The 14,243-nt window shown below is 41.4% G+C and overlaps 1 protein-coding gene across 1 annotated transcript in view; it reads right to left on the bottom strand.

The window, feature by feature from the left end:
* Morc1 (MORC family CW-type zinc finger 1) overlaps positions 1–14,243 on the bottom strand; it is a 169,052-nt gene that overhangs the window by 11,940 nt on the left and 142,869 nt on the right. Inside the window, exons 21-22 of the mRNA XM_055593130.1 lie at positions 4,612–4,681; positions 2,223–2,289 (exon numbers count right to left, since the gene is read on the bottom strand). Coding sequence (XP_055449105.1) covers positions 2,223–2,289; positions 4,612–4,681 — 137 coding nt within the window. The remainder of the gene's footprint in view (positions 1–2,222; positions 2,290–4,611; positions 4,682–14,243) is intronic.

Raw genomic sequence — 14,243 nt, 5'->3', positions numbered from 1 at the left:
TTGTTTGTTTGTTTGTTTGTTTGAGACAGGCTATCTTCCACCTCAAGAGCTCTGCCTACCTATGCCTCCTGGAGGCTAAAAGAAGAAGTACAATAAAGGTGATGTGTACCATGGAAAAATTTTTAAATGTCACCTTCAAAGCAACAGGGCTATGGAAAGGTTTTGAGTAGCCAGGCAGAGCTGAATATGAGCACTGAAGTGACGTCAGAAAAAGAAAGCTCTACCATCTCCCTTGCCTTTTAAATTTTTTTAAAATTTATTACAATTTTTCACTTTGTATCCCAGCTAGACCCCTCCCTCATCCCCTCCCAATCTCGCCCTCCCTCCTTCTTCTCCTCCCACACCCCTTCCCCATTCCACTGATAGGGGAGGTCCTCCTCCCCTCCCATCTGAACCTAGCCTATCAGGTCTCAGAAGGACTAGCTGCATTGTCTTCCTCTGTTGCCTAGTAAGGCTGCACCCTCCCTCAGGGGGAGGTGATCAAAGAGCCAGCCACTGAGTTCATGTCAGAGACAGTCCCTGTTCTCCTTACTAGGGAACCCACTGGGAAACTGAGCTGCCATTTCTAGGTTGTCTCCATGCATGGTCCTTGATTAGAGTATCAGTCTCAGAAGAGATACCTGAGCTCAGATGTTTTTGGTTCTGTTGTTCTCCTTGTGGAGTTCCTGTCTCCTCCAGGTCTTTCCATCTCCTCCTTCTTTCATAAGATTCCCTGCATTCTGCCCAAAGTTTGGCTATGAGTCTCAACATCTGCTTTAATACCCTGCTGAGTAGAGTCTTTCAGAAGCCCACTGTGGTAGGCTCCTGTCCTGTTCCCTGTTTTCTCCCTCTTCGGATGTCTACCCTGCTTGCCTTTCTGAGTGAGGAGTGATCATCTTACCCAGGGTCCTGCTTCTTGCTTAGTTTCTTTAGGTGTACAGATTTTAGTGTGTTTATCATATACTGTATGTCTAATATTCACTTATGAGTATTTAGCATGTGTGTCTCTCTGCTCTGGGATACCTCACTCATGATGATCTTTTCTAGTTCCCACCATTTGCCTGCAAATTTCATGATTTCCTTGTCAAATGGATCAAAGACCTTAACATAAAGCCAGACACACTAAACCTGTTAGAAGAAAAAGTGGGGAAGAGCCTTGAACTCGTTGGTAGAGGAGACAACTTCCTGAATAGAACACCAACAACTCAGGCTCTAAGATCAGCAATCAATAAATGGGACCTCATGAAACTGAAAAGCTTTTGTAAAGCAAAGGAAACTGTCACCAGAACAAAATGACAGCCTACAGACTGGGAAAGGATCTTCACCAACTCTGTATCTGACAGAGGGTTAATATCCAGAATATATATAGAAATCAAGAAGTTAAACAGCAACAAATCAAGTAATCCAATTAAAAAATGGGGTACAGAGCTAAACAGAGACTTCTCAATAGTGGAATATCAAATGGCAGAGAAACACTTAAAGAAATGCTCAACGTACTTAGTCATCAGGGAGATGCAAACCAAAATGACCCTGAGATTTCACTTTACGCCCATCAGAATGGCTAAGATCAAAAACTCAAGTGACAACACATGCTGGAGAGGATGTGGAAAAGGGGAACCCTCCTCCACTGCTGGCGGGAATGTAACCTTGACCTCCGTTGCCTTTAAAATAGTGCACTGCAGTAGAAAGGGCACAGGGATGTAGGATCGACAGGAATGCCTCACGCCTGCTGAAATGAGTGCAGGAGGCGTAAGATCCCATTTTCTTGAAAACAGCCCTGTGACCCCACTCTGTATATCTACAATATCTAGTTGATTTTCAGAATGGCAGAATATCAAGGAAATTCCAGAATGCAAGGATTGTAATAATTACAAGTATGTCCGACAATAAGTTAATCAGCTATGCAGGAAAGCATTAGTCCCACGATTTCATGCTCTCACCTTGTATGTGTGTGACTCTCACTGCTTTGGTGACGGAAGGTATAGTAATTTGAGATGGTTACCTATTGTGAACAGGAAGTGAAGCTTTCTCCCTTTCATTATTCCCAAATTCTCACGAAACGAAACAAAAGCTTTGCAGAAAAGGAGAATTTCTAACCTTTCTGCTTTCTGTGCAACAGTTTGGTGTCATTCTTAATTGCCTTTGTTGCTATTATTTTATTTCTTTCTAGTTATGCACTGATAATTACTTTTCAGCAGCTTAATTACACTCGTTTAGAATCTGTATAATTATAGTATACACACCTTTTCAAGTTAAGTGCGGAAGACTTTCTTTCCATTACTGGAGTATCATCACACAGCCCTTGTTTTTCTTCAAAAGAACACAGACAAAATGAAGACAAAATCATTCTGATGATCACACTATAAACCGTACCAAAAAATAAAAAAAAACCTATCTCATTAGCTACCTGTGTAGAATTTGAATATGTACTAAACATCCATTTGTAAATTATGCCAATTTCAAGGCAATTTATAACATATTCTTAAGGTAATTTATAATAATTTTAATGAAGAATATGTGAATGTAATAATAATCCAAGAAGATCTGCAACCTCTTCTGTAATTTTTCACTATGCTTTGTACATGTGTCCAGATACCTGATACAGTCCACTCAAACTCCCTGCTCACTTCGGTTTTCCCTAAGATGACCACCTTTCTTTCCTCTCACACGATTCAATGTCAAAGAGTTCTGATGCATCTGGATGAAAACAGAGTCTCCAGTAGAGAGTAAAATTTAGAGCAGGAAGAAGTCTGCAGTTTCTAGAAGACCTGCTCACTCAGAATTATATTTTGAGAGAGGTTGGCCTTTTCAGTCCACAATTTCTGTATGGAACTGCAGCTCATGAGCTAGCTGACTGTGTTTCTTCCATTTAGCTCTGCAATTCTTTGTTAATGACTATCCTGATACTTTGGTTTCACAGAATTACCCACTGTCACTGTTTATTGCTACTAAAGGCCACATAAGAACAACAGAGCAACAGGGGAAGGTTTAGATTGTGGGTAAATGCTGAGGACCTGCCAACTTCCCTTAAAATGATGGATGGACAGGTTCTCCAAGTGCACAGTTGGCAACTCTAGCTTTGCCCGGTGACTTGTCTTCAAAGTAAAACAATTAAAGAATAGTCAACTAGTCCATAATTACAACCATTGGAAATATTTCACAATTCATTCTTCCCAAACTTAGAATGCGTATTTGAAGTTAAATATAAATCATACGATCAAAATTATATTAATAATTTTTGCATCACAAATTAGAACCATACTTGATGACAAAGTAGTAGTTGGACTCGTCTGTGAAAAACTGGCATTAAAATTAAGATGTTGGATTTAAATTCTAAGATGTTGGCTAAAAACGTAAGTAAAAGAGATCACTTCCCCCAAAAAAATCCTGGTTGTAGAATTAAAAATCATCCTAATTAAGATGAAAATAAATTGTGATTTCTTAGGGCCTCCCTGATAAGTTCAAAAGGTATAGTTGTAGGAAAGAAGTTACTGAGCAAAGTGACCACAAAATGATGATGTGGATGAACAACAACAACAACAAAGAAGAACTAGGAATGACAAAGTCAAGGACATAGGCTGAGGGTCACCAAGGAGACTAAGAAAGACTCTGAAACTTAACATAGAATGAGGACCATTGCTGGGCATGGTAGTGCACACCTTTAATCCCAGCACTAGGGAGACAGAGACAGATATACCTCCATAAATCTGAAGCTAGTCTGGTTTTACAGCTCATTCCAGGCCAGCCAGGACTAGAGTGAGACCTTGTCTCAAAAAAAAAACAAAACAACAAAAATTAAAAACAATGACCATGACAGTGAAAGTAATACGTGTGTTGCCTGGACCCAATGATGGACTATTAAAAGAGAGAATGCACAAGGACAGCCTTATAATGTGACAGAAATACTGTCATGATGGTGAATGACTAATAAGAAGTATGAAATTCTTCTCTAGGAAAAACTATGCATGGAGAGTTTTTGCTGGGCTGAACACTGTTAGATTACAACTTTCTGCTGCAAGCTCAAATCGTACCTGAAATGCACTACATCCTACAGACATGAAATAAATGACAAATACCTTTGCTGAGATATTCTTGGGGGTCTCCAAGAAATCATGAAAGCAGGAAGGGGACTAGAAGACTGAAAACTGGGGTAACCCACTTTTAAAACAGATTACAAAAATTATTTTCCAAAAAGAAGTCAATGTGGCCTGGCTCAGGCGTGTGCAAGCTGAAGACAGTGTGGCAGGGGGGGAGACGCTGTTCCTAGCCAGGAGGCATCTCTCTGCTCTGGCCAAAGCATATTCTCTTTCCATCCTTTCTCCTCCTATAACAGTGGTTCGCAACCTTCCCGATATTGCAACCCTTTATTACAGTTCCTTGTGTGGTCACTCCAACCATAAAATTATTTTGTTGCTGCTTCATAACTAATTTTGCTTCTCTAATGAACCGTAAGGTAACTATCTGATAGGCAGGATATCTGATATGTCACCCCCAAAGGGGTCTTGGCCCACTGGTTGAGAAGCGCTGTTTTCTAGAACAAGTTTATTAGAACAAGTCCAAATTGCTGACAGACAGACAAAGACAGTCACGCTGAAGACAGCCTCAACCCAAGAGTCACCCATTTCGTTTTACCTGTCTTTGTGAGCTGCACTTCTGTTATTTCTTGTTTCAGTGAAACTTTGGTGCTGCTTTCATCCCAAACCTGAAAAATAAATTCATTTAAAACTGTATGAACCCATGGGACAAAGGACAGAGTTTATGCAAAGACTTGAAAAGCAGTGTCTAAGCCAAAGAAGGGAGGCCCTGGGGATATCAGCACCAACTGTGCACAGGTTTTTGAGGCAGCGAGTAGTCACTGGAGACTTCTACTATGCTGGTGAGCCCAGCTCCAGGACAACCACCTTTGCAATACTCCTAGTATTTCTATAGACTGTTTTTTAAGGACCGCCTTATTTCAAAAACTGATCTTGTATGTGGCTGTAATAGTGTCTGCAGCAAATGAGTCGAGTATTTGGTTCACTGGGAATGAATGTGTAGTTTGGATGAAGGTCAGCACACAGCTGAGACACAATTGGATGAAAACTTGCATCATGCACAAAAAATTTCGAGAGAGGTTGCTGGTGGGTGGGGCCCATTCTAGTACTCCAGACGCAGCCAGTGGCAGGAAGATCTCTAGGACGGACAAAGGTGATGTGGGGTGAGGAATGACATTCTGTACATTTGTAAACCTCACCTACCACCACTCTGGGTTCTCCAGGATCCCTTTTACAGGGCTCAGTGAAAACAAACTTAGATTTCCTGAAGACAGTTCCATAGACACAATGAATGGCATGGGGAAAGGAAAGATGAATGTGAGTATGGCCTTCAAGAAAACACACACACACACACACACACACACACACACAAAACCAAAAAACAAAACCCCCAAAAAAACAAACAAAACTCACAATGATGCTCTTAAGCATGTTATAAATCTTATTAAGGTAGAAAAATAAGCAGTTTAAGAAAATGACAAATTTTAAAAAAATCATGAGAATAGAAACAAGGCAAAGTCGCCGCCCCCCCCCCCAACTTGGAGAGCCCATCCTTAACCCTGGATGCACACTAAGACAGCTGTTGGGGGGAGGGAGCGCAGCTTGTTTTTTGAAGCTTCTCCATAGTGAAAGTTTTCTTAGCTTTTCTCATCCGTACATATCTGCTATCAAACGTGGCGATTCCCCTCTTCCAGGAAACAGAGGGAGATTTCTGCACAACACTTTGGAAACCTCACTGTCTGAAAGCAGGTTAAATGAGCACACCTGTAGCCTAGCAACTGAGTAACTATAGCAATCCATCAGTGCCCTCTGCTATTCCACTCAAAGAGAAAGAAGAGCCTCCCAGGTAGACAGAAACAGTTGCCTTTCAGCTCCTGTGATCCATTTTTAAATATTTTCACAGTCATACTCTAAGTATCTGAATTCTACAAGAAAAAATAAATAAAAATGAACATTTCTCAAGTTCATTTTGTGAAAATCTTGAAAGTGACTTTCAAATATATGCCCTTCTACATTTCTGACAGCACATAAAATTAATGGTTTTCTCTGCTGTATAAAGAAAAGCCACAAGATAATAAGTGTCTCTATGTTTGGACTAACCAGCTTTTGAGCAGTTACAGGTAGCATAAACTACTTTCCACAGCAGTTAACAGGGACTGTTAAGGAAAACTTAGGAGAACTCTGTATGCTTTGGATATCAGCACTTTATTCTCATGTGTGATGAATCTGTTCATGCATATTGATTTCCCTTGGTGACTTTGCTTAGGATGAAATAAAACAAGACCTTGTTCAATGGAAGCGACCAATCTGAACAAAACTGCCAGTGTTCCCAGCAATTACATGTCTTGTTAGCGCTCTTTTTTCCAACATATTTTTATTGATTATTTGGAAATTTCACATCATGTACCTTTATCGCACTCACATCCCAATTTCCCCAGGTCGATCCACACCCTTGTATCCTCTCCCCTCCAAAAACAAAAAAGGAGAAAAAAAACAAAACAAAACAACAACAACAAAACCTTACAAGTCCAATTTGTGTTGCTTATATACTCACTGGATCATGGTCAAACTCCCAGTAGGCAGCCCCTTGAAAAATAAACAAACCAACAAAAAACAACTGAGCTCTTCCCCACCCTCTTCCTGGCCAGAAGCCCTCAACTGTGGAAAGCTACACTTCAGCATCCTTATCACAGTTTTTAAGAGATCTCTTTGATGGTTTCCTGTCTAGGCTCTTACTTTGGGGAGTGTGGGGGGGTGGAGATAGGGGTTGTCACAGAAGCCCTCTGTGTTCCTCTTTCTCAACTTGAGTCTGTAGTCATTGACACTATGGCAAAAGTAGCTTCCTTGTCCTTTAACATCAGTGGGAGCATGGATCATGGACTCACTCCCTCCCACAGGGTCTCCAGCATCAGCATGTGCCAGACATCAGCACAGTCTCTGCTGGCAGTACAGATCACAGACATCAACATGGTCTCTGCCACAGCATGGGCCATGTACACCATCATAACCCTTGGTTGACAGCACAGGCCAAGAACATCAACACAGCCTTCAGGGCAAAACGGGCCATGGACACTTCCATGGCATCCTGGTGGTAACATAGCTCACAAACATCAACATGACTTCAGATGGCAGCACGGACCACAGACATTCATGTGGTCTTCAGTAGTAACAGGGGCCACTGACACCAACAGAGTCCCCAGCTGAAGCAAGACCTGGACATGGTCCTCTTTGAAGCAGCACTGAGCACAGACATCAACATAGCCTCAGGTGGCTGCAACATCAACATGACCCCCAGCAGCTGCATGGTTCAAAGACATTATCTTGTTAGTGCTCTTAACACAGACTCAAAAGTTATTATTTTTTCATTCTGTTAACAACACTGAGTGCAGCATTGTTAGGGCTCAGCATTGTTAGGGCAGCCTCCACGAGAAAGCCATACAACCAAAGACTCCCATTTTATTAATTAATTAATTAATTAATTAATTAATTAATTAATCTATTTATTTATCTATTTATTGCTTGTTTTGATTTTCTGAGACGAAGTTTCACTGAAGACCTTGCTCTGTATAGATCAAGGCTATCCTTGAACTCAGAGAGCCATCTGCTTCTGTCTCCTGAGTCCTGGGACTAAAGGCTTATACCATCAAGCCTTATTCTTTAGATTTGAAGTATAGAAAGAAAATTTAATAAACTTATTGCTAACGCTATTTTTCACTATGTAACATTCTGGACATTTATTTCAGTAAGACATTATCTTCTCTCACAATAATACAGTTTTGTTTAGAGAGTCTAAATTTGCACAGGGTGACAAAAGAAATGTCTTTTTAACAATGTTTCCTTATCTTTTCCAGTAGCTAGACCTTGGTTTGCACTCTGCAGTTTGGGAATATCTACTAAGATTTTTAATAAAACCACAAGACAGAAAACACCTTCCAAATGGTAAATGAGATTACAGTTCAGTCTTGGCATGAATTTAAAGATGTCTCAGCTCCAATTATGTCAGCAAGAGCAGGGTGGGACTTACCAGCTCCGTGGCTGGCCTGCCCAGCTGGAATAAATATATTCTAAAGAGGCCTATGTGTCCCCCTCACTGGGGATAATACTATAGAAAGACTAGATACCAAGAAAGTAAAATCTCTTGGACAAAACCACACAGAGAAGGGAAATTAACAACAGTATGGAGAGCTGCTTGTTTGTCAAGCTGCTTAACAAAGCAGCGGAAAAACATGTTTTCACCCTGGCTTTCACCTTGACACATAGAAAAGAGGAAGTTTTGCAAAGTTCCTTAAAACCTTTTTGTGTGACCTTGGACCATATCTGTTATAGAGAAGTAGTTTTAGAAAACAAGTTTCCACAAACTTCTTTCTTGTATGGATGTGACTTGTTTTTGCTCTGCCTATAGAAAAGGAATTGTGGAATAAACTCACACTGCAGTCTTACTGACAGCCCTCTCAAGCCAATCCTGTGTGCAGTGTGACTTGTACTTTGCCAGCAAGCTCCGGCACAACAGCCCTTTCTCAAGTTCCAAATTACCGTATGAAAGGAAGAAGGGTGGAGGTATTAGGGCTTGCCCCAGGCCCATTAAGGGAAAACTACTTCCCCTTTCACAAGAATAGAATCTGGATTTTGTAGTTCTGGTCTAGGATGGCAACTTGAAACTCCAATCTACTCAGTAACCATAGCATTACCTACTGTTGTCCTTCCCATAATGCAGTTATCCACAATCTTTTCTGATAAGCCTGACTATTCATGAGTTCCAAGGAAAACAAAACAAAGCAAAACAAACAAACAAAAATAACAACAACAAAACCCTAACAGGCAATTTTCCTTCTTTCTATCTCTTCTATAGATCAAAATCCTACACATGCCTTTCCTGAAATTGGCCATTTTTGTCCATACTTTAAAGACTTCTGCTTCTACATGCAACTTTGTGCAAAGTCCATTGCTTTCTCTAAACTAAGTGGCCCTCAAGCTTCCTTCTGAGTCCTGTTTCCAAATTCCTACATCACCAGGACTAAGTACCCGAAAAGGAACCCTAGACCTCCTGCAACATATTTAGATATTCAAATGCAGAACTGGAGATAGAGAGGAAGAGAGGAGAAAGGAGCATGGCATGATGGGTTAAGCATGGAGAAGGAACCACATGGGCTGAGAGAAAGGACTCCAAGAATGGTGTGGAAAGACAGATGAAAAATATAAGCAAGTATTTTGGGGTTATGGATGGACGGTAGCCTAGATAGGAATGGATAAGGTAGGTGGCCTGGGATGGGGCTAAAGATGTGAGACTTCATAGGTGAAATCTCTGCCCAGCCCAAGGTAAATAAGGCAATTATAAAATCTAGCAGGTGTCTTATTGATTGTGATAGTGGGTTAAATAATAACACTATAATAACTATAGGGCTAATAATAAATGATATTTAGCCTGAGACCATTTATTTTCAACAACAAACATAGTTATGGAGAGTGGCTTCACCATCTTTGTATCTGTTGTCTTATGAAAGAACAGCATAGCATGCAGGGGCTACTGCTCCAACCTGGGTGCCCTCAGAGTGAGAGGCTTGAAGACATTCTACCCAACTGGATCAAAGCCACAGCAGAGCTGTACCCTTAATATAATAAAGGTAGTCACACCAGGCAGGAGTGTTTCAGTTGTTCCATAAAAAGATCAACCAGCCACTTTCTCTCTCTCTCTCTCTTGCCTTCTTTCTCTTGCTCTCTTCCTCTCTCCTGCTCTCGTCCTCTCTGTCGGAGCGTCCCTCCCCCGATGTCTTTCTCTCCATCTCCTCTCTCTCTCTCCAACCTTGCCCAGAGATGATCTGTGACTCCCCCTCCCCTTCCCTTAATAAAACCTCTCATGTGGAACCAGTCAGGTGGCATGATTTATGAACCCGCCTTAGAACTTTGCTGCAGAACCCTAACATTCTGGTTAACAAATGCAAATTAATAGTCATTTATAGATGATCAAGCACTTTAACAACATGTTCAAAAATATATTTACAGTCCTACAGATGCAGATAAGGCCTCATTGCCATGTTTAGTTAAGAGTGAGGATGGCCCCTGAGTCACCATACAGGAGTTGGTAAAAGTAATAAGAGAGGAGTTTTCCCAATAGGCTCATCTACAGCAAAAACTATGCTCCAGACCTTGGCTGTTCTGAGGCTGTTGGTATTCCCACACAGAAAACAAGAGGTCTGCAATGCCCCATCCTGCCAGGGTATAGCCAAAAGTCAACTCTGCAAGGTAACTGTTTCAAATGCAGCCAGGAAGGACACAGGTCCCAAAGCTGCCTCAACAGGCCTTGACTGTCTGCTGGCAGACTAGCTGCTGGAAGTCAAAAAGCTCCCATGCAGGCTTGTTCTCTGAGCCCAGCCATGGAGGCTCAGCCAGCACAAGAGACACAGATACTTCTGGCCTTCAAACTCCTTGGCCTGGCAGAAGACAAATGGCTCCTAGATTCAGTGACCTACACCACCCTCGCCCAGTCCAGGATAACAATGCAGGTATGTTTCAGCCTCACATTCGGGCCCCAAGGACATAGTGCCAATTTCTGTCTAAAGAGACTTCAAATGCCTTCTCGTTTCTCCTCATATGCAGGAGACCACACCTTAAGCCTGGGTCCTAGAGTTGCTACTGTCAGGCCTAGACACAATATGTCTTGTTGCCAGACTCAAAAAATAGGCCTCAGATGTTAGTAACCTTTTACCAATCCCTTTAGCTAAAGGACAATAAATGTTCATAGCAGTCTCACCTACGTCTAATGGTAAATAAATACAAAGGCCTAAAGAAAACGTTGTTTGAGGATCTGAGGAAGTGTTTTAAGGTTGGTAACTGCAAGTTATAAAGATTGCAAGGTCTAAGGTGATTTAAGGTATCCTAAATAGGTAAAAAATGCTTAACATTTCCTCCTGTTGCTATGCTACTGTTATACTGACTGTCCAGAGCTTTGACCTTTTATCAGTAGAGCTCTGATTTATTAATCTAACTCTAATACAATAATATCCCACTATACCACCTACTATTATGATTCTAAACTCAAGATTTTAAATCTCCTTTGGTTTGTCTTTTAAGTATAGACTTAAAAATTGTTTCTCATTCTGTAAGACTTATGTACATACAGTCTCTTCTGGATAGAGAGACAAAAGCCTCTCTTCCATAATGTGTAATCATACTAAAAGTTAAGATCAACTGAGCTTTTGCCCCTTCTACTTCATGAAAGGCTTCTGCCTTTCCAGAGATCACCTTAAAAAATGTTTATGCTGTTAACACAAATGTGTATGTCTACTGCCTTTTTCCATAATGTGTATTTCACTACAAATTACAATTATGATGCTAACATGCCTAAAGTTTTATCTCTGCAAAGTTTAAAAGTAATTCTTGTAAGGGGCAGGAAATCCATCTGAATCACCTCTCAGATCAATTTGGCTCCAGATAAATACTGCAACTACTGCCCATCTCAGAGGGTGGGATTACTCCCCTTTCCCTGGTTTTGGGACTTCCCTTTCCTGGCTACCCATCGCTACATACCTACACCCAACACCAGCTGATTGGTGGTGAGTCTTCCTTTCTGGTTGGCATCACTACCGATTGCTACATTCCTATACCCAACAACAGCAGACTGGTGAGTTATCACTTCTGGTTAGTGCAAATGCTTCCTACCACTCGCCAACCTACATCCAAACCCTTCATCTAGGACCTTCTTCCTTGGGTAAGATTTTCCCTCCACCAGCATGGTTTCTCTCCCTCCCCTTCTCACTTGTGTATGAAAATCCTAGTGCTAGATAAACTGTGTCTGCAACTGTGCCCATGGTCTCTGGCCAGTGCTGAGGAGCTGCTAGAACAGGCTGTACCAATCTACTGAGTCAAAACTTGCTCTTGGGACACCTTGACAAGTCACTGACTCCTATCTGCCCAATGGGAATAGTCCATTTGTCTGTTCCTCCAGATTTTCCTCTGGGATGTCTTCTGGAGAATTTCAGATTTCTATACCCAGTGCCCGCTTTAAGGGCCTCTAAGCTTACACACTTCTGTAACCAAACTTAGTCTCAATTTCCTTAGATGACAGATCAAAAGCAAAGCCTTTTAAATTACTGCCAGTGATTGGGTAAATGGAGGTTCCCATGTTCAAGACTCTTCTTCCATCTCTGTTCACTCTCCCAAAAGTTTTAAATGTACACCTAAAGAAATATTCTCCATAACCTACTTAACTTTGTCTTCTGCCTATATATATATGTTCCGGTATCCTGCCAGACCCAGGTGTTTCCTCCATCCATGACAGCACCAAAGCAGGTACCACAAAGTCTGACCTCACAGACTTTGGTAAGCTGGACCTGCAACTTTCCCTCCAGTCATGGATGTTCTCACAGACCCATGGACAGCATCAATACAACCTGTTCTTCCTGACTTGGCCAGCATTTCAGCCTTTTGACCTCCCTACAGCACCCCCAGTGTCAGCAGGAAGTAGCTAGAAGAGAATCTCCACCATTTTTCACTTATTATTAACAAATGGCTGGAATGGTGTGCTTCAAGCCCAGGACAAGTAGCTCCAGGTTCTCTCAGCATTCCTCAGTCCCTACCTGCTGCACTGTGTGGCTGGCAACTCTCTGCTGGAAACCCTCTACCCTGAACATTCCAGGGCAGGGGCTTCCCCTCTCCTCTTGACCATGTAATCTGGACTTTTGTTGCTATTTTTTTTTCTCTTTTCTCCCTCTCTTACCCCCTTGCATGGCAACCAAGAACTTCTCCCAATGAACCAAAATTTATATACTTTAACTTGCCTTATATGAGAAGCAGCCCAAGCTCCTCATTTTTTAATTATAGAAAAAGGGAGTAAAGTTAGTATTTAGGCAGGCTGCTTCTGGGTTGCCTAGAAACCTATGATGTCATCATGTATTGCCGGCCAGATAGCCACACCTGGCATGTGTGTTTCAGTTGCTCCATAAAAGGATCAACCTGCCACTTTGTCCCTCTCTTGCCCTTCTGCCCTCTTTCTCTCTTGCTCTCCTGCTCTCTCCCCTTTCTCTGTCAGGGCACCCTCCTCCCCTTCCCCTATCATGTCTCTCTTTCCTTCTCTCTCTCTCTTCATCTCCATCCAATAAACCTCTTTCATATAAAATCTGTGCACATCATCATTTTATTGGTAGTAACACATTTCTGTTTAACATCAAATCTCTGTTTCTTAAAGGATTGGGCTATGCCTCACTTGTGACCTTAATAACAAATAGTTCTGTACTTTTTGTTGCAGGAAAAAGCAACCACATCTTTGTTTCAAAATAATCTTGCAATCCTAGCTCTGTTTCAAAAGGTTGTTATGACTATCTTACTATGACTACCTTGCACTTTTGTCTTTGTTTCAGCAGATTATTATGACTACGTTGTGATTATTTCCTGCTCCTGAAATCCTGACTGTTTTACCCAACAAAACCCCATCTGGAAATCCCCCTATCCTTGTCTTCCTCGCATTGAGTCCTTCAAACCCCGCCTCTCAAACCTCTCAAACCCCGCCTTACGGGGGAGGCAGCCTGTGTATAAAAATTAAAAAAATATGTTAATTTGGCTATGATGATTTGGATTGATCTTTCTCCTTGAATCTTTAGAATTAACATTTCAACTTCCCAATGCAACTAAGATTTGTGTTTCTCTAAATATAATAGCCCATACACAACAGAACTCCAAAAGATAAAGCCAGTCATTAAAAGGCATGCACCCCAAATGGTTCAAAAGATTCTGAAAATTTTGAAAAGATCCCAAAAGCAAACAGATAAAGCAAAGTTTGGGGTGTAATGATCAAAGAGAAACTTTCTTGAGATTCTAAAACAAAGTCCAAAAGTTTATGTTTTTTCTCTTCAACAAATAGAGGTAAAGGCAGAAGAAATGGAAGGACAGAACAATGTCCTTGAAGTAAACAGCCTCCAATAGATGTTAGGAACGGCCATCTTTCCTCTCAACTTGCTGTAGGCACTCAACACCCAAAAATGTGTTTTCCCCCTAGGTTTGGCCACCTGTCCTCTTCAATAAGCCACCTAAAAAAGCCAAATTAGGCTAGGAATGCGGGGGCATGCCTTTAAACCCAGATCTCCAACTGACCACAGATAGAAGAATCTGGATGAATTCAAGGCCAGCCTGGTCTAAGGCTACATAGTGAAAACATGTCTAAAAAACAAAACACACACACACCCACACACACAAAGAAAAGAAAAGAAAAGAAAAGAAAAGAAAAGAAAAGAAAAGAAA

The sequence above is a fragment of the Psammomys obesus genome, unplaced genomic scaffold (assembly GCF_907164565.1).
Source record: "Psammomys obesus unplaced genomic scaffold, mPsaObe1.curated_primary_1811, whole genome shotgun sequence".
NCBI classification, from domain to species: domain Eukaryota; kingdom Metazoa; phylum Chordata; class Mammalia; order Rodentia; family Muridae; genus Psammomys; species Psammomys obesus.
The sequence above is the reverse complement of the archived record's forward strand: the minus strand, read 5'-3'. Positions and strand labels throughout refer to the sequence as shown.